At 38.2% G+C, this 26,389-nt stretch overlaps 1 protein-coding gene across 2 annotated transcripts; it reads right to left on the reverse strand.

The window, feature by feature from the left end:
• Nucleotides 1-1,268: 1,268 nt before the first annotated feature.
• LOC122646303 (transcription factor IBH1-like 1) lies at nt 1,269-23,144 on the reverse strand. 2 transcript variants are annotated; one of them, XM_043839835.1, is made up of 3 exons: nt 23,140-23,144; nt 19,605-19,611; nt 1,269-1,894 (listed from the first exon to the last, which is right to left on the reverse strand). In XM_043839835.1, exon 3 carries the CDS (start codon nt 1,848-1,850, stop codon nt 1,305-1,307), a length of 546 nt encoding a protein of 181 aa, XP_043695770.1. In that variant the 5' UTR covers nt 1,851-1,894; nt 19,605-19,611; nt 23,140-23,144; the 3' UTR covers nt 1,269-1,304. The 2 variants fall into 2 exon arrangements, with proteins under 2 accessions (XP_043695770.1, XP_043695769.1); XM_043839834.1 differs by lacking the exons at nt 19,605-19,611; nt 23,140-23,144 and having other exon boundaries at nt 1,269-1,853; nt 1,884-1,954.
• Nucleotides 23,145-26,389: the final 3,245 nt, after the last annotated feature.

Raw genomic sequence — 26,389 nt, forward strand, 5'->3', positions numbered from 1 at the left:
GTAAAATCAGTCGGAAACTTGTGCGAAAGCAGGTTGTACGCGGGTGCTACCATGGTCGAAAACCTATATGGTTGGTTAGTACCAAATAGCTAAGAATACACAAGAAAATGAAAATGCAAAAGTTAGAGAACTGCTTAAAATTTGGAAAATCTTCAAACCACCCATGTTCATGTGTTCATGTCACCATCACCTCATATATATATATACTATACAAGTAGTACGCACGGGTGTGCCCTTTGTCCTTTGCTTCTGATCTCATGTCAACACCAAGCTTTATGCATTACTTGTCTCAATAATTCAAAAACCCATCTCACTTTACTACACTATATATAATTAGTATAACAAATACCCCACAGCCATAAAAATTCCTTCAAAATGGCAAGACATTGAATTGCATTCCTTCTTTTGTTTTATTAAATGAATGGCATTCCATTACTCTCTCTCTCTCTCCATTGTATGTGCTTGCCTTTCTTTTGGGTAAGAAGCAACAGATTAAATGTGTGGACTAATAACTTTATACACAGGAAAGTAGTTGGCAAGTAGAATCATAAGAAGGGTTCCAAATGAACCAAAATATCTTTTTTTTTGGGGGATAAATTACACTTCACCCCCTGATTTTCAAACGAAACTTAGATCACTCCCTGACTTTTGAAAAAACTCAAATCACCCCCTGGTTTAGACCTTAATATAACAAATTAGACCCTACGTACCGACAGTTTTATGTTGTTAAGTGATGATGTCAGCCAGTTAAATAAATTAAAATCCCTAAACTATCCTTGACCAATGTTGAAGATGAAGGAAAGGTAGTATTGTAAATTTAATTTTAATGTTGTAATACAAGGGTAAAATAGTCCTTTCACACCAATAACTAACAGCAGACTAACACCATTAGCGTAGAAAGGGTGGTTTGAGTTTTTTCAAAAACCAAGGGGTGATCTGAGTTTTGTTTGAAAACCAAGAGGTGGCGTGTAATTTACCCTTTTTTTATTTATTTATTTTGTTTTACTTCTATAACTAAGTACTAAAATCAAAATTTCTGGTTTATTGGTATGATATCAATATTTGGAGCTACTCATGTATTAATTTGTATATTTATTATTTGTTCTTCCTGTGAAAAGTCAAAAAGAAACTAAAAGGAAGAAGGAAATAAGAGCTAGGCTTGACTTTACATGTAATTCATCTGTCCATCCTTGAATTATGTAAACTTCCTCTATTCTTCATGTAGTCTTAGCTGATTAATGAAAAATATAGGAGAGAAAAGGGGAAAATAAAATAAATATACTAAACTTTGATGACATTACTTGTCATTTTAAGAGCTCAGAAGCATCAATGAGGCATTGCATTACATCAACTTGGGCTCTGAGAGAGAGGATATAATCTAGGGTTTCCTCTAACAAAGAGAACCCATCCATGGATTCACCTCCAGGTATAAGACCTCTAAGAACTTTGGTTCTCTTCCTCACCAATCTCTTACCAATTGAGCTTGCCTGAACTTTTTTTGGTGCAATCTTCCTACAACTACTGTAACTCCTTCTCAAGATGTTTCTGCTTCTAACCCTCTTATATGACATGAAAGCTCCCATGCTGGGCTTTGTTAACTTCTCAAACTCACTACCCAATATGTTCCTTACAATGATCTTGCTTTCTTCTTTTTTTGAAGCATTGGAAATGAGAGCACAACTCCAACAAGACTTACCCCCTCTAGTAGAAGCCATGGCCACATCTGCTGAGAGCTTTATGGCTTTCTTTCTTTCCAAGAAGCTCAAATCCTTGAAAGAAGAAACACAGGATTGGAGACCTTTTACCCATCTCTTGAGGAGCTCTTTCTTGAATGTGCTAGATGCTCTCATGGCTGTGGAACCAGAAGAGAGAAATAACTTGGAAAATAAGAAATGTTGCAGAGATGTGTAGTTTTAGTGATCCAACATATGTTTATCAGAGAGAGAGAGAGAGAGAGCATTGAGGAATTTGCAGAAAAAACCCATTTATTTGCTAAAAGAGGGGAAGTGGTTGGGCCACCAGAGAGAAAGACAACATCACATGCATGCACATGATGGGTAAGGCCCACCAATACTGAAACCATACAAGATATAAAATATTCAGCTTTGATGGTAGGAATAAGAGTCCTCCCTTTCATGTTACATTGAGCTTTAGAACTGGGCTTTCTTGGGGTTAAGGGAGTGGGGACTGGGGACACAATGGAGAGATCAAAGGTTGAAATGGGCTTTCTTGGTTTTAAGGGTTTTTAGGGCGGCTTAGGTTATATGCATAATTTCAGGAGTTGTAGAGAGAGAGAGAGAGAGGGTATAGCGTCATTGGCAAGATCCGTAAAATCTGGTGATGCTTTGTGGATGTGTGAGCCCTAGCTATAGAGAGAAAATATTGTAGGGTACTCTGGCTTTGGCTAAAGAAAATCTCCACATGGACTCCACATGGCCTGGGGTTTTAAATCTCACCACTTCTTTCTTTCTTTCTTTCTTTCACTCTCTCATTGGTAGGGAGAAGTACAGATCTCCTCCTATAATGGGATATTTCTAGCTTAGAAGAAAGGTGAAGTTTTCTTGAAGTTATGTTTTTGTTTTTGTTTTGTTTTGCTTTATTTTTTTTATAAGTTTTGTTGAAGGTATGTGACAAAGATATATCAGACATTAACTTATGGGAGAAAGAACGCTATTAGGGCATGTCCAGTGTGCTGTTTTTGCATTTAGACACAGGGGTGAGTGAAATGATTACCATACCCTTATGAAAAACGTAATACTGGAGAGCGGTGGTCATTTTGTGCACCCTTGTGTCTAGGCATAGGTGCAGCACACTGCACCCACCAGCATTCTCTTTCCCTTAACTTATATTATTGGTCTGTTTATTTCCATGTAAATAGGTGGAGCCCATAGGAAAACTTTCCCACCAGGTCAGATTACATTTTTTTTTCTCTCAAATGATTATTTTTATTACTTTTAAACACGTAGAAATTATATGAACGATACATTCTTAGGATCACCATTAGTGTGGCATATAGATTTTTCCCCACACTGAGTCATAGGGAGTAGAGATCTCTTACCCGAAAAAGGAAAAAAGATCTCTACTTGGTGGTGTTTCTTACGCCCTTTCACAGGGCATCATGAGATTACCCCTCTGCCCCCTGGGTAGATACCCAGACATGCTCACCCACTGATCCAAATGCTTGTGTAGAGACCATGCGACCAAGTAGAGATCTCTAACCTGAAAAATAAATAACTAATCTCAGTCGGACTAGTACGACCAGGGATTGACAATGTATAAGAGGGGAGGAGGAGGTTCTTGAAGGTGGCGTGCCACCCTATGATGGATAACCTTACCTTTAATTTGTGGAGTGCAAAGAAGGGAAGATCACGAGAACTGGTCGAGTGCAATGAGCGCCCCTAGCATGTCAGTTCCCTCCTTTTGAGCACTCTTCTTCCCCTTCTCTTTCTTTTTTTATTCTTTATTCTCTCGCAAACCCTTTGTCTCTTTTATAAGAACCTTTCCCCAACTACTCCCCAAAATCCCAAATCTCATACAACCATCTATAAAGAGCCGCAGTGTATGGAAATTACCTCCTCTTCTCCCTCCTTTTGTTGTTGGTGAAGCCTGATTTGGTCCAGAAAGTGCGGTTGAGACCTTCGTAAGGCCGTTTCGGCCTCGAAACGATCTCGGAATATCAAAAAATGATAGGACTCCACGCCTTGTGTTGGGTTTGTTGAGATCTTCGAAATGAGTACTTTTGAGCCATGTGTTATGTTTTGGTCTGGCTCAGGTTTTTTGGCAATTTTTGGGCTAGGGGCATTTGTATACTTTCTAGGGTTTAGGGTTTTCCTAAATAATGTTCTTATCACTTTGAGATAAGGTTATGAGGGCTTGTAACATGTTCAGAGAAAATAGTGAAACCTGTTCTATTGCTCGGCCGTGGATGTAGCTTCTATTTTGAAGGTGAATCACGTAAATCTCTGTGTTGTGCGTTGTGTGTGTTCTCTCTATTTTGTTTTTCTTTTGCAAATCGCCATTCTGGGCGTTGTTTTCTTAACACCTTTCTTCTCTATAACCCTGAGTGAGAGTAAATCCTGGAACCTCTGCTAATAATAAGTTCTATAGTGAGAACATGGGATGTTCTTTGAAAGAATATTTTCCTCTTGGAAGGGAAGAAGCAAGGAGTAGTGACTAGTGAACAAGTCTCTAGTGCACTTGATAACTTGTGATGCGTAAAAGCCCATTGTTTCCAGAAGGTCTTGGGTTCAAGCCTTTTGGTTCACACATTTCCTTCCCCTTAGAATAGACTAAAGTAGAACCTATCAAACAAAAAAAAAAAAAAAGTTACGAGATTAGGATCTAAGACCAACAAATAAAAACATGACTCCAAACGAATCGGTTAGACCAAAAGAAGGGTGGATCAGTGAAGGTCATTCCATCAATACAAGAAATTAGTTTATTAGTGATGGTAAGTATGAACTGTAGTAGATTCATTGAAAACTGCCTCTAATTGAATCAACAGAGGGATTTTTTTTCACAGAAAATCTATCATGAAATGTGTTGCAGCTTTTTTATTCCATCGGTATATCAAACTGACCCTGTTGGTACATTTTAGCAGTGGTAAATTTTTTTTATTTTTTGGTAAGGAAAAGATTTACTGATGGAAAACATGTGTACAACCAATGGCATCGGACGAATAAAAGTCATCAATACACATGATAGATAGGGCTTTCTTTGCCAAGGTATCAGCAACAGAGTTCATAGTCCGTGGAACAGAAAGAAAAGATATTGAAACAAAAGAAGAATCCAGTTCGAAATTTTAACACCACAAAAAATTGAATATTTAACGATGGTAATTAAGCCGCTAAACAACATTAGTTTAACTTTTCAGGCCGTTAATTTCCACTACTAAAGTTCTTTATTTTTTATTATTACAATCAATTTTTTATTAAATACCTCAATTAGTGGTGGTTATTTTCTTACCACTACTGAATATTTCTTTTATTATTTCACCCAAAAAAAAAAGAATATTATTTTTATTAAAAATATAATCGCTATTGGCTAGGGCTGCAATAGGGTTGGGTTGGCCCGAGCTTTATAGAACCCTAGCCCAACCCTAAGTCCCCTTAGCTGGGCCCAAGCCTGACCCGACCCTAACTTAGGCCAGAAAAATCCAACCCTGACCCGCCCTTAGGGTCGAGCCGGGCCGACCCTGATTGGCCCTGATCATGGGGATGGGAAAAGAAATACATGGGCTGGAATGGACCGGGAAGAATATTATCAATTTTACATAAAATAATAATATAATAAAATATATTATAACACTAATTGTCTTCATATATAATATATTATATAAAAAAATATAAGTGAAATTTAAAGTTTATAATGTATAAATTATATCAATATATATTTTATACGATAACTTAAATCAGGGTCGGGCCGGGCCAAGCTTAGCTCGAAGCCTCAACCCTAACCCGACCCGACCCTAACTCAGGGCCAGAAATTTCCAGTCCTGAGCCGCCCTCAGGGCCAAATATCTCAGCCCAGGCCCTGTTCGGGTTCAGGACGGACTAAGGCGGGTTCGGGCCGACTGGGCCAAACTTGCACCCCTAAGTACTGGCAATGGATATTACAGCCACTAAATGTAATAATGTAATTAAAAAACCCACCCCAACTCAACTCTATAACCTCCAGCAACCACCTGCCCCCCAGCCCGCTCCCAACCCTTACCACCTCCACCAGCAACCCCGCCCCTCTCACCACTGCCTATCCCAACCCATCACCCATCCCCGTTTTGCAGCCAACCCATCCCCACTTGCCCCTTCTATCCCATGCAATCAAACCCCTATCGAGCATTTCCCTCCTCCCACTCTCTCTCTCCTTCCTCGCCTCTCCCTCTCCTGAAAGCTGCCTGTGCCACCCTCCAAATACCCCTCCATGTTCTAAATTAAGCTCACTCACCTCCCACCTTGAAGCTCCCTGCCCCCACCCTTGCCCCTTCCGTTGCATCTTCTCTCCCCTACAACCCAATCCAACCCAACCCAACCTCTAGCAAACCTACCCCCTCTCTCTGTAACCCACCCACATTTCCCCACCCCCATATCCTTCCTCTAAATTACACCATCCACCAACTCCACCTCTTTGGGCTACCTTCGTCCCTGTATCTCCCTCTCACTTCCACCATCTCCCTATCAACCGATCTTATCTTTATCCACTACAACAGCTCAATCAAACTCAATCTCATACTGTCACCCACCTACCTTATCTCTACTACAAGTGCAGCTCTATCTACCGAGATAAGGTTGGATCGTGATTCTCTCCTACAAGTTAGTTGCTGCTCAAACTCTTATCACATGTGATAATAACACACTTGACTTAAGACTCTTGTCATCACATGTGATGATAATCCAAGACTCTACTTTTCACCTGTGATAACAGTTCATCATGTACTCAAGGACTCTATCATTGTATGTCACTAGGACTCCTACCCTAATCAAAGTCTATAGAAGTCCACCACTCCTCCCCACCCCTTCTCAACCCCAAACCGTCCTCCCCCCAACGCCACGGCCTACTATACCCACCCCCCAACCTCATTCGGCTTCATCTAACCCACCTCAACCGGCCTATCCTACCAACCCTAATCCGTCTTATCCTAATTCCCAACCTCTAACCGCTACATGGTTAGCAGACACTGGAGCCATTCACCATGCCACACCTGAGCTCCATTCCCTCTCCTCCTTTGATCCATATACAGGTAATAACCAACTCCATGTTAATAATGGTAACAAACTTCCGATTTCACACACTAGCACTACTTCTTTCAATTCTTTTCTTCTTTCTAATGTCTTACATGTTCCTGCTCTTACGAATGCTTTGTTTTCTATTCAAAAAAATTTTCTTGCCAATAATGTTTTCTTTAAATTTCACTCTTCTCATTTTGTTGTGAAGGATCAGGTTACCAAGCAAATTATACTTTTGGGCCCGAGTAGGAATAGACTCTATTTCATCTCCTCCTCTTCTTCTGCTTCCACTCATCTTGCCACTACAGTCTCCTATGCTTTTTATTCCCTAAAAATGTTTGTCAAATGTTGGACTCAATCAACTTGGCTTTTTGGAAAGGAGTGGAGTGTGGAAATAGAAAATGGCCTCCTCTATCTTGGTCTAGGTTATATAAGCCAAACACAATGGGAGAATTAGGTTTTGGATGACTTATGTTCATAATGTAAGCCAATCTGTTGCTGTCGAGATCTTCCTCTCGCGGTCCAGTTCCGTCCTACACATGATAGAACCAGAAGACAGAGCGGGTGAGTGCCTGGAATAGGTTCCGGGGAGGGGTACTCTTCAATGCCTAAGTTAGATCTCAGGGCAAAACATCAGTTAACAGGGCTGGAGACGGAAGGTATGGTTCCAGAGCTTCAGGGTCTAAACCAATGGAACAATCGTAGGAGTCTTACCTTCTCTCTCCCCTCTCTTCTTATTTATATGACCTCGTCTCCTCTGTCTTTACTCTCCTTAGGATTATGTATTCCTCAAGTCAGGCAGGAGATCTGAGCAGGAACCCTTAATAGAATTTATCTATATTGTCAGTAATTGTGCTCTTAGTATGCCACGTGTAAAGTTCCTTACACATGGTTCTAGCGTGAGGCCATAACTGTGGTTTGACCAGGTTGTTGATTCTTCTTTTCTGAACCACTCTCCGGTTTGGCCCTGTCACGCTATTGGAGATTAGATTCTTTATATATCAGTGTCAGCTACTTAAATTAGTACGGAGGTTTTTAACTACTAAAGATGCTTTGAGGGTGGGTGTTTTGAAATACAGATATTATCCTCATATTTTCTTATTACATTAATCTACAAGTACTTTTTACACCCCCCCCCCCCCCCTCAAAAAAAAAAAAATCTACAAGTATTAAACGTGGATCTCCTATATGGAATAGTATTGCTAAGATCTTACCATATTTTTGTACTATGGCATGTTGGAAATGGGAGAGATATTTCTAATTGGAATGATTCATGGATTCAATCGCTAGAAAACTTTAGTTCTTAATAATGTTAATAAAATCTTATCTCTTTCTTCTGTTAGTGATCTTATTGTTAATATTAATTGGAATTTAGCTTTAGTACTCTATATTTCCTTCTCATATCTCTAGGGAAATAGTGAATATTTCATTGAGTACGAATTCAGTCTCTGATTTTTGGATTTGCCCCATTACCAAAAATGGGAGATTTTCCATTAAAGTTGGTGCAAAGCTGTTAATTAAGAATTTTGTTTCACAACTGGATATCTCTAAGTTTACTAGTGTTTGGAGGATAGTGTGGTCTTTAAAGACCCATCCTAAATTTTTATTTTTTTATTTTTATGGAAGTTGCTTACTGCAGGTATTCCTACGAAAGTGAAATTACCGTGATATCTACGCGATGATGTGGCTTGAGTATTTTGTAATAAAGGTATTGAAACTAATTGGTACTTACTTGTTTCTATCATGAGATTTTACCAAGCGTCCCTATGTTGTAGGAGCCGGACTATAGTTAGCAAAAATGGGAACGGTAATAAAACGGAGTTTTAAGGTACGGGTTTTAAACAGTAAAAAATTGTAAACGGACGATAAAATAAAACGGTCAAAAAAACAGAGAACAATAAAAAACGGAAAATGGACGGTACGGGTTTTAAACGTTTATATTTCAAAAAAATGGAACAAAAAAAACGCCACTATTCTCATATAAATTGAGGAATTTTTTTTTGAGATACATGCTTCTATTTTCGGTATCCATGCATTGACTTTGAGTTGAAGGTGATATCGTGAAAAATGTAGCCCTTCAAATCATCTTTACGTTGGTGAAAGAATCAAGCCGATCAGAGTTCGGGAGAGAGAGATATGGTCAGTTAAGTCCAAGATCTCAAAAAACACCAAAAAAAGTAGAACGTGTTTTAAACGTATTTTAAAAGCGTTTAAAACAGGAATACTTGCCGTTTGCTGTTTTTTACCGTATGTTTGGGAAGCATATGGAAAAACGTGTTTAAAACGGTAAAAAACGAGAACGTATTTAAAACGTGTTTTTGCTAACAGTGTGCAGGACCATTGGGATTGAGGACTGAGCATTTTAAATTTCCATCTATGATCCATCTTTTTCATTAGTTAATCTCTAATTTTAATATTTCCAACTATGAGTATCAGATGGTCTTTTCCATCTTAGCAATTACTTCTTACTTTGTGTGGTTGAATCAGAATAGGCTTTCGTTTTCTGGTTCTAAACCTGATCCTTGTGCTTTGATTCATACATTTCCCATTGGTTCTATTATTTATTATTTGAGAGGTGGTGGTCTTTGCCAACTGAGCTACACCTTAGGGTATGGGTCAAAATTCATGATTAAAATCATTAAATTAATTCTATATCCTCGTGGAATTGGCGCATCCCAAATTTAACAATCGGACACTCAACCATTTTAACCCACTATGTATAGGGGTTTTATTGTGTTAACGGTCTAAATTTTTTCAATGTAAAAATTGATTTATTTTTTGAAACTTTCTACAATTAAATGATTATATGGACAATAACCATAAAATATTTATAATAATCAACATACCAATCCAACAAATGGCACATAATAGATGTTAGAATGGTTTTTGACATTGTTGGTACTGAAAACCTAGCCTTGTTTTAAAAAACTGAGTGAATGAATGAATGAAAATGCTAACCATAACATTGTTGGGTTTAATGGCTTTTATCTAGACTGGTTGAAGGGTTGTTTCACTAGTTTAGATGGGCTAATGGATAAGGTATAGAATTTGTTGGTGTTGGGTCATGTCAAGTCCTGAGTCCATGTATACTAGTATCATATGAGTTGGCAAGCACTTTCCTTAGTGGATTTTCTCTATCATGAGGAGAATACAGAGACTGAGTGGAGGAGGTGGAGTAAAGTTTTTATGAAGATTGAGTCTCCCAAGTAAGTGGAAGAGTAGAGTCTTCAACAAGATTGAGTCTTCCAAAAAAGTGGAAGTGGTTGGTGGTTGAAGACATTAAGCTAGGTGGAGTATTCCAAGAGACACTTTGGAAGAAATATATTAGTGGGTTTTCTCTAAGGAGAGAGAAAGTGAAATCTTGCCTAACACGGTAGAGGAGAGAGAGTTAATGCGTTAAGGAGAGAAAAAACACTAGAGTAGAGAATGAGTCCTACTAAAGGATAGAAGTGTTCACCAAAGAGAATAATGCCGATCCAAATGAGGAACCAAGATATGAAGATCCAAGTGAGAGTCCATGAGGTACAATGCAGGTGCAACATGTGTACAAGGACAAAGCGAGGAGCCAAGGTGAAGATGTAGAATGAATGGGAGATGAAATAAGGGTGCACATGGGTGCTTGATTTTGGGTATCAAATCACAAGAGTTGTACTATTGTCTTTTCTCTTTAGTCATAATGGAAGTTGGATCTCACTCCATGGATGTACACGGTTTTGTTGAACCACGTAAATCTCTTGTCTCTTATTTTTTGTATGTGTTTTTTTTTTTTTTTTTTTGTGTTTTTTTGTGATCTTACACATACTGTTTTCATGTGTTGTTCACATCACAAAGAGAAAATTAGAAAAGTTAAGGGTGTTAAACGGTTCTGTTTTGAGATAAACTGGTTCAATTTGATTTAGTGCAAGTTTTTTAGGTATTCCAAAACCGAACCATTTACTAAACGGTTTCACATGTTGAAACCGAAAACCATTTATAAACGGTTTGAGTATCACCCAAGTCAGTTTTAAATGCTTGCATAAGGTTTTTTATTTTTTTATCCAACGGTTACTTTTAGTTACATCTTTTAATTCTTTTAATTGAAATGGAAGTATAAATTGGAATCTTATATGTTTTCTTTAAATAATTTTTTATTTGAATACCACCATTAATGCTTAATTTGGAATCAAGCGCTACCCCCTAAAAATAGCATTTTTTTTCTTGGCAACTCCTCAACGGTAAAATAGCAACTGATGATTCTTTAATGGCTATTGGTATTCCGCTAGCTTCTAATGCCTCTGTTGCGCGAACCCATGGAGGGACACGGCAGCCCACTGCTTAGTTTTTGGTGAAACTGCTTCAAAGGTATGGTTTTTCTTTGTTATATTAATTGATGTGGAATTTGTTCCAACTCAGGAGACGAGGAGTAGAATTTTATTTTGGCAAGATCATGCAAATCCTAAAGGTTTATATATGGCTTCATTATGGGCCCGTTACTGTCTCTCATTGTATGGGAGCTTTGGCATGAAAGAAATAACAAAACACATGGGGAGAACCGTCGAACGGCGGGGACAATTATTGATAAAATTAAGGATTGCATAAAAAATATTCTATACCCTTCAAATTTCAAGGATGTCCCTCCTTTAAGAGATGTTCTTATTTTACAATGCTTTGGTTTGAAGTCCCCACCTGTTAAGTAGAAACCTTCCATTCTTATGTATTGGTGCCCCCATTCTATTTAGTGAAACTTAATATGGACGGTGCGTGCAAAGGTAACCCAGGTTTTGGTAGTGGATCGAGGAGGGATCATTAGAAACAAGGATGGTGTTGTACTGGCAGTTTTCTCAAATTACTATTGGGAATGCACTAATTCGGTGGTAAAGTTAAGAGCTTTTAGAGACTGCTTGAAGTTATGTGCAGATTTGGGTCTATCGGATTTTTTTTATCAATTCGGACTCATCCACAATAGTGCACTCAATTTCCAGGAAGGTTTGTAATGTTTGGAAAGACTGGTACTGGTTTCAAGAAATCCTTTTGTTATGTAATTCCCTCCGTCCTATCATATCTTTCTCCTACGAGGAAAGTAACAAAGCAGTTAATTGGTTAGCCAATCTAGCCTGTGAATCGGCTTCTAAAATAGTGTTTCACGTTGGAGATGATTGTCCTACTAATCTTCGTCGCATTATTCACGAAGATAAAGCTGGTCTACCAGTTCTCAGGTAGTAGTTGATTATTGGTTTTTTGATATTGCATTTTCTGTCTATCAGGCATTGGATGCGTGAATGAGTTTTAAGGCGGTTAAGTCCCCCCCCCCTTTGTATGTTTGTTCTTAATTGGTTTTTAATAAAATTCTAGGGGCCTCCCCGGATCCCGGATAATGTTCGGGATAAAAAAAATTAATGCTTAATTATTGTAATTACATATTGCTATTATTTGTTTCGATTTAAATGGTTTTCTAAACGGTTTACCATCAGTTTATACGGTTCGGTTTGATTTAAATCGTTTAAGTAAACGGTCTCAATTTTAAAAACCAAGACTGAATCATTTATTAAATAGTTTCACGGTTTTGGTATAAATGGCTTGGTTCGGTTTCGGTAAATGGTTCCCATTTGATTTTTACATCCTTAGGAAAAGTTGTGTTTCCACCCCCAACAAACATTAATCCTGCCCAACGTTGTCATTCAATTGAGCTCCTGGATTCACCCGACAATTACAAATTAATTCTACCAATAATAATTTTGCATCTAAGTTATGTAATTAAACATGAAGATCAAGACTAATTGGAATTGATTCTGACCGATTTGGACCGATTCGATGAGGCAATGGTCATGTAGTATTACAGTTGACAAGGAGTGCTTCCCCAGCTCCATTGAAGAAAGCCCAAAAAGTCCATACCCTGCCCCATTGCATACTTTGGATTGAATCTGGATTGAGACTGGCCCATTTCAAGACTTGAAAATATGGGCCAGGCCCAGAAGATGAGGCTCCACATGCATAATTCATAGCCCAACAAACCACCACTAGGAAATGTTTGTGTGCTTTGCATTGAAACCTTTTTGGGATGCTATAAGTACCCCCCATGTGATGGCTGAACGTAACAATGATGAGATTGCCAGATGTTTTCCCTGTGCATGTATTAATACACTTCTATCAATGCCCGTTCAGGTAAGGCGCTCAGGCAGGGGTAAGGCGGTACATTCCACCTTGCTTGTGTGTGGGGTGCACACGGCAGTAGGTGCAGGCGAAAGTAGAGGAGTCAAATTGTGAGGAGAGTTCCTCTACATGTACATATTAGGTGCCAATGCATGCCCCACTTTCTGCCATTTTAAAGGTGAAAAGAGGTATGTATTAGAGTAAAAAGGATATGTGTTGGCACATAAGGGAACAGTTAATGCAATTCATAAATGTAGTTATGTATAGTTGGTAAAGTTATGTTTTGTTTAATATGCATTTTTGGAATGCATTCTTTGTCGATAATGCATTTTAAGAAATCATACCAAACACAACCTAAAAAACTAAGGCTGTGTTTGGTATGCATTCTTAAAATTTATTCTTGGTCAATAATGCATTATGAGATTATGGAAACAAACACCTGATTGTTTCTATCATCTCCAAAAATGCATTATTTACTTAGAATGCATTTCAAATAATGCATACCAAACATAGCCTTAATTTCAAAAATATATTATACAATTTCAAATATTTTTAAAGTATAGTTGTACGGTTCATTCTTTTTAATCACGATTTTGAGTTGAGATCTTAATGGGTGGATGCCTAGGACCCACAAATTGTTGAGTAACAAATATATGTTAAATAAATAATGGATCTACATGTTTAACAAAAAAAACAATGATGATCTAGATATTTAAGATCATGGATGGAAGACTAAGGTCGAGTTTGATATGATTTCTTCGAATGCATTATTGACCTAAAATGCATTCCAAAAATGAGGAAGCCAAGCCTAACATTATATTTCCATACTCGAACTACCCTCTTTTCCCAAGTTAGAAGGTTGGTTTTTCAAAGTTGACATAAGCATAAATTGGGAAGCCCGGTTTTTACGTGGCCCTACTTGGAAGAACAGTTGATTCCTGAGTTCCGCCCTCAACTAACATGTCAAGTTTCAGCCCTAACAGAATTTACCATATAAGAAAGAGATGGTATAATATTTTTTGGAGTAATATAGTATGCACACATGCATGAACCTACATGGGATGCATGTCAATACATAGAGATGTGTTTGATTGAATTAGACTTTGAAATTTTGTCATGTGATGACTAAATCTAGATGATGACCTCTCTATCCGATAAGTCAAAACAGTCACATCAACTATCCACATGGCAAATTGTGTAGGAAAAGTTATCACCACAGGCATGTACGAACCTCTTTCGGATGGATTGTACATTCTAACTTGCAACATTGTTAACTGAAATTTTACATCAAAGTTTAATTCAAATTAGGGAAATCAACTTCAAGTTAAGGTAGCAATGACACGACCAGCCGTTAGTACAGTTGGTTAATGCTTTGCCAATAGAGTGTAGGCTCCCAAGAAGTCATGGTTTCATCCCTCCTAAATGCACCTTGCGCCCTAAGGCAACCTTCCCCAACCCCCCCCCCTCCCACACACACACACACACACCCTTCTCCCCCTCTATTGTTTGTAGTCAAAATTCGATGGGTCAGTTAGATAGGTAAAAACCCAAAAAAAAAATAAATAAATGAAATTTTTATTTGGAATAATTAATTAATTGGGTGGGTAGAGCATATCTTGATTGTGATTATACCAATTTGTTGGCTTCCAGGGCATATGTCAAAGCCCAGCCCATTTAAATAATAAGGATGACGCAAGATAAAAACTGACACATGTATTCCTAGGTAATAACTTCATTGAATCTCATCAAGAATGATCATATCCTATGGACAGGATTTGATCATGTTTGCAAAACTGACAGATATCCTGCACTAGATCATTTCCCGTGGATAGGCCATGTTTGGTTACAAGTGAAATGGAAGGAAGGCCACATAATGTAGGTAAGCTTTTGGCAGAGCCCAAGGTGGCCGGTCTGGAGCATAAAAGGCACATTGATTGTTATTGGTATATTTTTTAGGGCAAGAGATCGGTGCCTGGTCATGTGGCACCAACATAGGACCAATGAGAGTGCATGCATGGACATTAATATAAGTGAAATTTTTTATTTCACATGCGGGATGGAGCGCGATAATTTCATACGCTCCTCAGTCAAGGCGCAAAATCCATGCAGCCAAGCAGCGTTCATTTTCCTTATTTTTTATGTTCAATGATTTTTTGCTTGGAAATAGAGTGATATGTAGTCGGATGATTTTACTCATTTCATGGTTGAAGTGAAATATAGGGAGAGCAACAAGATTGCTGACTCCTTCTGGAAGTTACGATAATTTGGCCAAATACCACTTAATGACTGGAGGAAACTTATATTCCAATAACTGTGTTCATCATGATCCAATGAATAAATTTATTTTCTATCAAATTAAATTAAATTTTGCTCACTCACTTCCCTCCCAACCAAACAGACCCTCAAACCCTGGCATTTCTTAGCTGTCACCTTACCTATGAATTCTCCATCTTTCACCTAGTACTCTTGGAGAATGAGACACCAACTGTGACATCTCTCTCTCAATTGTCATCAGCCTTGGAGTTCATTTTAGTCAATTGTTAAACCAAAGCAAGATAGGGACTACAGGGTTGTGTATTTTTTAAGGACATGCTTAGAGATATAGAGAAGCAAGGTCCCAGGTTTCCAAAGCCATAGGGAAGGGAAACCTCTTCTGTTTAAACTTAAAAGAGATTCAACATTGTACCAATAAATAAGAAGAGAAGCTATAAAACAACAAATCTATACTACTTCACTTAATATTTACCACAGAAAGGAAATATATATATATAACAATAGAAGCTCTACTACAAACTAATAAAGAGCCTTTTTAGCTTTTATGTACCAAACAAGAAGTAAGATAACATGACTTCATCACTAACTTCCACTTTTATCTCTTCTTCTTATCTGACTGTCTCCTTCACTCTCTCTCTCTCTCTCTCTCTCTCTCTCTCTCTCTTATGGGTTTTCCTTGCCTTGCTTCAACCCAAGAAAGAAAGAAAAGATTACAGATTGCTATAGTCCATAGAGATTATGTAGACTCTTGAGAATACTCACTTGGAACTTGAGCAGAAGTATGTAATCTGCAGTCTTTTGGAACAAGTCATCCACTTCCATGTCCCTACAACCAGGCATTACAATCTTCTGGAGCTTTCTAAGCTTCACTTGTGCTGAAGATCCAGTAATCTTCCTCTCCATCAAAGAGAACATAATCTTTGTCTTCCTTTTCCTCATATGAAATAACCCTTTTCTCTTAATGGAAGAACACCTGGTCCTCATTCTTACAGAGAGAGAGAGAAAGAGAGAGAGAAAGAGGAAAAGAGGAGGAAATATCTGACACTAGATAGAATTCCTCTTAGGTTGGAGGAGAAGCATATAAATAGGGAAATGTCCATTCTATGTTAATTTAGTACAAAGGGATGAAAAGTTAAAAACAGGCTTCTGTTTTTCGAAAGCATTCACTCAATCAATCAATCCATCAATCAAGGAGTAGCAATAATTTAGAAGAAGAATTCAAAATGGGTAAATGCTGTGAAAAAAATGACTTCTGATGAAGAAACAATGCCCAAGAAGAGTTACAAGAATCAACAACACACACCACTTAACGGACAGTACTATAAGGATAGGAATTTCTTATCAGTTAAATCACACAGCCCTCACCTGACCCATTTAGGGACCATTTTTAAATATCATGGGTTTTTACATCTGATTCTCTCCCTCTTTATATTATTTTAGCTTATTCTCCAACTAAACTTAACACATCCCATTAATTAATAGCATCAAAGATAACAACCCAAATTAAGGGACTTAACTCCACTCAGGTTCCCTGTCTGGTTAGGTTCGTAGGTTCCTCTCATAAGGGATAAAAAATGATGATCTCACCCCTTGCCCAAACATACTACCCGGGTAGGGTGAGATCGTCATTTCCGCCCTCCCTATGAGAGGAACCTACGAACTTGACTAGGCAGGGAACCTGAGAAGAGAAAAATTCCAAATTAAGCCTGGGATTAGGTAATGAAGTGCTACGAAATCGGTTCCACTAATGACATGATATTGTCCACTTTGGTAAGTTGGAAGATTTTATAGAGAATAGGATTAGTGAAGAGCAAGACCAGCGGGCCAATTTAGAGCTACCAGTTGATTTTTTTTTTTTTTTTAAATTTTTTTAATACAGTTGAAATTGGAAAAACTACGAAAGCAAGTGATTTCAGATAAGTCTATGATATTGGGAGGTAGACGTCACAACTTTAAAATGCATCATTTCAAGTAAGTGAGATCATAACATATATGCACATTCCATAACATATCCCCAAGAGATGTGAGATTTTCCGTGATTTTACAAGTTTTGATCGGATCAGGTCAGATAAAAAACTGTTACCAGAATAAGGAGTTTTAAGTATTTATCCTTGTTACGTTCATTTTTTCTTATTTTTTTTCTCTATTTTTTTTATTTATAATTTTGCAGTGCTTTGTAACTACTCTGCAAAGATGTAGTTTTGTATTTGGACAGTTGAAGTCTTTTTCTTGGCTCAGGTCTTTAAAGAGGCCAAGGACGGCCTAGCTGGATAAAGAATGAGGTAAGTAATATAGCATTATATGAGAGAGAGAGAGAGAGAGAGAGAGAACAGTCATGCATGAACTAAGATAAGGAGAGGGGAGGGGGAGAGGGAGAGGGAGAGGGAGATAGGGTTTGGACTTTGGGCGTTGGAGATTTGAAGGTATGGCTGTGAAAAGCACGTGAACGTCTTCATCGCTCCTGGGCTCTAATTTAATGCCACACACGTGCAGTGTGTGATAAGTGTCCTGATTTGTACGTGTTTTGGAGGATTCTTTTGATTCATCATTCAATGACACTTCTCAATCTCTCAGCTCTGAAGCCTCATGGGGAACATGTGGTCACCTTTTTTTCTCCCCCTACCCTTTTTTATTTTTTCTTTCTAATATCTTCCACACATTGTTTGAGGTATCGGTAACACCCCAATACGGTCAATATTACACGGTTTAGAAAGTGACCGATACCAATACCTGGCTTAGTACTGTTTCGGTGAAACGATACGGACAAAAGGTCAAAAAAAAAAACTCATTTTTTAAGAAAAATAAAGATAAACTAATTCAATACGGCCAATCCATGCTGATATATATCAATATCGTATTAGTTTTGAAGATGATCATACCCGATTTGATACCATGCTTCCACATCTCTTACATATTTTTAGTAATCAATCCAGATCAGATGATTTTACCCTTAAATTTCAATAAAAATCAATTTTATTTACATTATTGCCCTTGGTTAATACCCTAGGATTGGTATCATATCGGTCAAGAATCGGTATCGGCATCTATTCCTTACAACCATGATTGCTACTCTCTCCTAGGGTTTGGGTGGGTCCTAGTTGGTATCAATATTTATCTAAAGAAGGAATCTGTGTGATGATATACAATGCCACGTCACATGTCTATTCCAATCAGGCTAAAGTGTTTTAACCCCCCCGGGGGGCTAAATGCTGAGTAGACTAGGGTTTGGTATTGTTGTTTCTTTGTATAAAAAAGGTAGTTCTAATAATATAGCTAGTTGAATTCTGTTGTCCCTTCCCATCAAACTTTACTGTAGAAAAGGAAACATAAACCGATGAGAACGGGCACTTCACATGATCTTTTGGCCTACTAAAGACTGAGAAAAAAGGAGAAAGCTCTGTTTGTGTGGGGGAACTAGAACTACCACTTAATTAATTAATTAGATCCAATCTTGGCTGGTTTAGTTTCAAACCATCCATAATCTGAAGTTCAACTGGTTGGTTCATAAAACCAATTCAGTTTTCAAGGCTAAAGATGATGTTCAAAAATGGTAAATTGACAACTAGTAGACCAGGGAACATGTTTTGAATAATCAAATCAACTAATAAGCTAGCTCCCCATTTTCTATTTGGGCTCTCTCTAACTAGGACAGAACAGACCAACCCAGTTTTCCCATCATAACATCCAGGGGATCTTTTTTTACTGTTTTCATTCTCTGGTCATTCATCTGATATGTTCTAGTTCAGCAGATATGCTTTTTTATCACAATGTTGTTATTGCTCATTTCATTACAACAATTTACACTTCTGACATGACCAGCTCTTGCACCATATATATGCTTCTACTACAGTTCCTCTTAAAGCCAATCACATGCTGCCAACATGTAGAAACAGAAACAGAATCAGAATCATTCATTTCATCTTTCCTTGCACAGAAATGTTGTTTTTCACTAACTATATAGTTTAAAAAAACCAGACCAAACCTGTTGGCTAAACTGGGTTAAACTAGAACCAAATCCAGAACCTGTCCTCATTAGCTATACCATTCACAGCAACAGTAGCATAAGTAAATTAATTTTGTTCCAGTATGGACAATTCAAGTTAGCTCTGAAGAAAATGGGTTTAGGCAGGAGAAAAGCACTTCACAGCTCACACCTGTGGATGGATACGGTTGTCCATCTGAACTCTTCTGCAAGGTGGGGAAGGTGTTAGGTTCCTGTCAATATTCCCAAACACACTGGGCAATCCCACACTTTGTTCTTCAGCCACATAAAGGGATGATTTGGCCCATTTGAACAGTGTCATCAGGTACATGGTAGATCACCGAATCACCGACCATGTCTTTGGGTTTGCTCTTTTTAATGATTACATATGCAAAAAGAATGCAGCAAGTAGTAACTTAACATAATTTCAGTCAGGCAGGGAGGCAGGTACATGTGTTAATTGTTATCGCCGAACCTAAATGCCTGACCAAATTGAGTTACAGACTCTATCCGACCTTAATATGCAATCCTAATCAGTGGCCAGAATGACTTAAACTCATTAGATTCAAAAGAAGCTTATCCTGATACAACAAGTGAACAGTGGTTAAAAAGACTCAAACCTAAAACATTTTTCTACTCAAATTAGTGTACCAGAGAGAGAGAGAAGTTTTCATGTTAATATGGGGTCTGGATTGGCTAAGCCGACTAGTTGATGTTAAAAAACACATACCCATGAAAAAATGAAGTCAATGACAGATATGAAGAGGTTTTGGTACAGACAGTAGAAGCAGCTTTCCTACACATGCAGCTTAATGAACTCAAGAAATATATATTAGATCGTCAGAAACCATTTGAATTGCAACTGTTAACCATTTGTACAAATCAACCAGTGCCACTAATAACCGCCTAAAATATTTTCAGCAACCATGGATGTCAGAAAATAAGTGTACCAAATTAAATCATCTAAAAGAGAAAAGTTGTGCAAAATTGAATTTCCAATGCAATTTTGCTCTAAAATTCAGAGTAATACAATCTCCTATTTCTGGCACTGTAACTTTATATTCTACTCTTCTCTTGGAAGAGTGTTTTACTGCATCTCCTCTCCAACATCCTAGAATAGCAGGTTTCCCTGATTTATATAGTCTTAATCAGTTGAAATCTTTGTATTTGGCATTCTGGAGTCGCACATCTTAAATGTCATGCTAAGACATCTCTATCCTCTCTGGAGAGCTATAGAAACTTGGAATTGAAGACCATCAAACGTGTTTTTCTGATGTTCTTAGGGTAACACAACCAACTAGTCTTCAATGGATCTTCTCAAATTGGAACGTGAGAAAAAGTGAACTATTAAAAGAGGATACGGACTGGAAAATTAGAAAAGCAGAGCTACATTCAGGAATGAACACCATAGACAGTTGAACAATACCAGGTTTATCATACATTTATATACAGTCCAGTACCCCATGCTGATAGATATCCAATTAATTATGGAGCATACCACATATAGATAGCTACTGATTTATGCCGCTAACAGCCTCTGTAGCTGGACCTCGGGCATCCATTTCACTGTTACAAGAACCACAAACAGTTCAAGTCAGCATATTGATGAAACTACAGTTCCTGATAAATTGAAAAAACTCAGAGGCCAAAAGTATAACTCATATAAAAATAATGACAAGGCTAACAATGTTCTGTATCAACTGAACATTGTGCTCCATGTTACACCTACAGACAAATTAAGGAACCTTGCAAAAATGTTAATCAAACATCTGAAAAAAGGAAATGACCTTTTGAAACCTACAAATGATCGACAAGATTAAGAACTCTTGGTAGCCACGATGTTGGCAATTAATGGGGCAGTTGTACTTGAAAATTTGAGATTCTAACCACAGCTCTCAAGCACAGATGAAGAGCAGTAGTTCTCATTCACAATCTGCTTTACCTTTCACGATGATGCAAAATACACGAATTAGGATCACTGCCTTCAATTGGTTGGCCATCTAGCAGCAAATTTTCTTACAGCCCAGTTTGTTGTTTATTTATTATTATTATTATTTTTTTCATTGTTGAAATTGTCCCAGTCATCCTCTTGTGGAAACAAAGAGGTCCTGAAATTAAAAATCAGGTAGACCTACATGAGTAGAGTTAAAGCTATGAAACAGGGAGCACAGGAAAAAATCTGGGCTGATCTGACAATAATTAAATCTCTCTAGAAGCAATGATTCAATAATAACCATTACAGAAAAGCAAACTGTGGGAGTAGAGTTTGAGCCCCGGTTGTTCACAAAATTTTCAACCATTGCCTTGGACTCCATGAAGGTGTATGATACCCTATGCAAAGTTCAGTTTCATAAGTCATCTTTGTAAAACATTTACCAAACAAAACATCCCATTGGAAGGGCCTGGTACTTATTTTGGTCAGTGAACCCGTTAATAGAATGCAAATACAGATTTTGCTGACATCTGCTAATAATAATGGACACGTGGAATAAGCTGCAGCCTACTTCTGTTCACGTCTAAAACTCTTTGATATATTGTAGGCCCTTTCTGTCTAGTTTTACCCACAGAAAGATTCTTTAAAAGAGTTTGACCCAAATCCTACAATTCGGAAGGCACACCTGAGGAAACAAATATGAGGTTAGTATGTAAAAAATGGTTTCAAGGGTAACAACTAATAACTGGCCACTAAAAAAACACAATGAAAAGCTTTAGTGGGATCGCTCCATGCGAAAGCATCTAGGTATGATGGTTCAAACTCTTCTGATATTGGCTACAATACTATACAGAACCTACACATAAACAAATTTATATACAGAATTGGTATTTTATCGATAAGAACTGATGCAGTACCAATATGGACTGAAAATGAAAATCCCAGTTTTTGAAAGAAAACCTCTTCCAACTTTGACTTTGATGTAGATCGAGTAGATGGACCTGCTGGTGGATGGAGAGAGAGAGATCGCAGGATGAAGGAGAAGGGGATTGGCAACAAGATCGTGTGGGAGAAAGGAGAGAGAAAGAGGCAACAACCTCACTGTTAAAATGATATTAAATCAATTCCATTAATCAAATTGTATGAGGTTGTTAGCCATTACATGTATTTATAAAGCTAAACAGAAAAAGGAAATAAAAAAGAACTATGAATTTTCCTGAACTCCCCACTCGTGGGCTGCTGTTGGAGAGTCCCTACTTGACTCAAATAACAAAAGAAATAAACCAAAAGGAAAACTCCTTGTGAAGAAGAAGAATCACAGGGAAGTTTCAGTAGGACAGAATTGCAGTTTTAGGTCAAATCTAGGGCTTAGGTTAGGATAATGAAAGGGGGGCTTAGGGGGTATGGCTAGGCAGGTTTATAGGACTCTAATAATGTAGGTATTATAGAGTTTTAAGTGTTTTGAAAATTCTGTAAAACTAGACAGCAAGATCTAGGGTTTAATGGAGTTAGGGTTTATAGGATTCAAACAAAAAATAAAGGGGATCAATTGGGGTAAAAGATTAGAGGGTTAGAAGAAGAAATTGGGTGTCAAACTTACTGGAGATTCCACTGGCAGCAGCTTGAATAGATGTGAAGGATAGAACCACCTTTGAATTGAAGAAGATCCTCCCAGCCGTCACGGTGTAAGGAGTCAACCGGATTCCACCAGTCCCTTTCCACCTTGATAGAACCACAAGGATGCACACTCAACAGAGCAACACTCAACAGAGCAGGGCAGCAATTATGGCAGCAAACAAAAAGCTTTTCATTAATCAAATTCGTGTTCAAGGCTTTGCCCCCTTACAACCGTATATAAAAGACTCAAAAATAGACTTCTACTCTAAAAAGGAAAGGCCTAACCCAATCCCTAACCTATTAGGTAACTTAAACTGACTAGGAAACTAAAATAGACTCAAAATAGAGTCCTAATGACTTAAAAACAACTTAAACTACTTAAAATAAAGAAGATTCCCTACTAGCCAATAGGATCACTTCACTTAAATTAGACCAATTGAACCAATTGGATGCAACCAATTTAAACCGGTTCAATTAAAAACATAAAAATAGACTAAATATTGGGCTAATCCCGTATGCAACCTATGTACCCCTCTTTTAGGCCCATAAAAGTGGCCTATTACATAGAAAACCCATGGGATCAAAGGCCCAACATACATATAACCCAACCCTAGACTTATTTCTAAAGAAATAAATCCATTTCGGTGATGAATCTGCATCACTTCTGTTAATGGTGAATCAATGAAGGTGCGCTGGATGATGGACAGCTTGGAGGGGAAGTGAGGTCGGTTGATGCTGCTTTGGATAGAATAGATGGGATAACAAGAGCTGCTAGTTCTGGAAATGATAAGTTTGCTCATTCGAATGACGGTGGCATTGCATGGGCTTCCTTGTTCTCCAATGTTTCAGCAAAGGTGGATGGATTAGAATTGTACTCTGTCCAACCTCAGGTGAAAGATGGAAGGCATGCTGTTGTATGTCCTCTTACATCTTGGAGGAGAAGATTGGTAAGGAAGAATGTGTTCGTGGTATGGCATTTTATTGGCCGTACCTGCTTTTGGATTTGTTAACACATCATTGTTGCAAGTTGCAACAATGGTGCATTTCAGGTAATGTAGATGTCAACTTGGTGGAAAATGGTTTGTTTATTTTCTGTTTTAATGTGGAGGAGGATAGAACCTATGTGTTAGAGTGTGATCCTTGGAATGTTCAACAGAAAGTCGGAAACTATTAATCCTTTGTCCTTGAACTTTGAAGTCATGCCTGAAGAAAATAGATTTAGAGTTCGGTTCCGGTGTGGGAGATTAGGCCGAATCTTCCATTTCTTTACTGGTGTGTGAAGGGTTTAAGTATCATTGGAATTGTGATGGGTAAACCTTGGTATACGGATAAATGGACAAATACAAAAGAATGACTATTATATGCACACTTATGTATAGAGCTATCGGTGGAGGAGGAGCTGGCAAACTCAATCCCTATCTATGATGAGCATGGGAAACAGTTTGATCAGGAAAACAATTATGATTGTAAGCCTCCTAGGTGATCGACATGCAAAGTATTTGGCCATTCTTCGAATCAATGTGGGGTTCCAGAATGACATGTTCAGCGCAAAGAATGTAGGTAAGAAAATCAATCATACTTAGTGGGTTCGGTTGGAATTCCTAGTGGGAAGGGTGCGGCTAAAGTTAGTCTTTCTGGAATGACAGTAAATGGAGTTTCTGATTTTGTGGTGCATCGACTGAAGCATATACAGGCATGGTGCCTGTGGTTGGAGCAAATCTTCTCTAGGAGGTGGCAGCTGGTGCTCCACCAGATACAATGGCCGGAAAAGGTGTTACGGTGGTGTTGGTGCTGACTAGAATATCTTTCAAAGTCAAAATTTGAATGCAATAACCAAAAAGGTAGGTGGAGCAAATAATAAAGGAAAGGATAAGGTCAACATAGAAGGGAATCAATTTTTCGTTTTTAGAGGGAATTAATGACAATCTAGATTCTGTGGGAACAATTGAGGAAGTTGAGGAAGGAGAGATAATTGGTGATTGCATTGATCTAGCTAGAATTCAATTATATAAGAAAATTACTGAGGATAAGGTTGTTGATGTGGAGGTGACTTATCTTGGCAACTCCTCAAATGTTTACGTCGTTGAAGTGGGGTCGAGTCTTTTTTGGAATGATCAATAGACAATGATAAGGAAGCCTATTTATTGAATAATGTACACCAGAATACCGTGGGGGTATTCTGGTCTTTTTACCGCTTTATATTTAAGTTTATGCACTGCCTAGTTAAGTCGGCTATAGCTAGGGGTATTTTGTCTCTAAGATGTAATCTTCCATATTATAAATATATGACTTGGTTGATCAATTCGATCATTCAAGCATTCTCTAATATTTTGTTTTGTTAACATGGCATCATCAGCGCCAAATTTTCTGATCTAGGTTTTCAAAACTTCCCCTCCATTGTTCTTCTCTTCTCTTCTCTTCTCTTTTATCGTTTCTCCTTGCTTCTCTCCATCCCTTTTAGGGCAGCTTTAATGAGGTGATCTTCTGATCTAGATGCTGCCCTTCATCAAACCTCATTCATCAATGTTCTAAACAACACTTGGGATCGATAGCTGCTGATTTCCTCTTCTGCGATTTTTTGGATTTCTCCCCTTCCTGGGATCGAGCCTCTATTACCGTGAGGATTGTTTTTACCTCTTGGAGATCCATATTAGCAACCTTGGATAGCAACTGTCAAAGGTCTGCACCAACAATTGAAAACAATTCCCTAAATCGATCTCTCTTTTAGGGTTTTTTTCTAAACCCTGACTCCAATCGATTTTTAGGGTTATAGGTTTCAGAACTTGCTGATTTTTGGAGGGTGTGTTTCTTCAACTTCACAGAGCACTCGACATCAATATCAGCCACTTTCAGATTTTTTGAAGACCCCTAATCCCAATCGATCTCCTCTTTCAAGGCTTTTTTCAAAACCCGTAGCCTTATCGATTTTTGGGATTAGGGCTGTTTGCTACTGCTATTTTCTTCAAGCAAGTTGCTGCTGCCAAGAGAGTTACTAGACCTGATATTCAGCTTCTACTTCTGATTTTTCTGCCAAGGTTTTACCATCATCATGCCAGACTCTGATGTTACCACGGCTACTTCTGGAGGAGATGCTCAGTCCAGGACTGAGTTCCTCCCTTATGCTGCTGCCATTAAACTTGATGGCACCAATTATCTAATGTGGACCAGATCTCTCTCTTTGACTGTGGCTGGAAGAGGACTCAGTGGCCATCTTAATGGCACCTCTAAACAGCCCACTGAAGAGGGGCCCCTTCAAGCTCGATGGAATGCTAATGATGCTATGGTTATGTCCTTTGTTCTGAACTCCATGCAACAAGAACTCTCCAGTCAGTAACTTCTCCTCGAAACAGCTACACAGATATGGGCTGCTGCCAAGGAAACTTATGGACAATTGGGGAATGATGCACAAGTTTATGACATCCAGAAGGCATTCCATACCACTACTCAGAAGGAGTTGTCAGTTGCCAAATACTATGTTGTCCTCAAGAGCCTATGGCAACAATTGGATAACTATGCTCGATTTCAGCCCTCTACAGCTGCCGACATTGCTGCCTATAGCAAGTATGTGGACCAGTTTTGAGTTTATGATTTTTTGGCTGGTCTTAATGCTGAATATGATCCAATTCGTGTGCAAATTCTTGGTAGGGTCCCTTTTCCAACATTGGAGCAGGCTTTTTCTTATGTTCACACTGAAGAGACACGTCGGGCTGCTATGATGTAGACTCCTACAAT

Source organism: Telopea speciosissima, chromosome 11 (assembly GCF_018873765.1).
Source record: "Telopea speciosissima isolate NSW1024214 ecotype Mountain lineage chromosome 11, Tspe_v1, whole genome shotgun sequence".
In the NCBI taxonomy this organism is placed as follows: domain Eukaryota; kingdom Viridiplantae; phylum Streptophyta; class Magnoliopsida; order Proteales; family Proteaceae; genus Telopea; species Telopea speciosissima.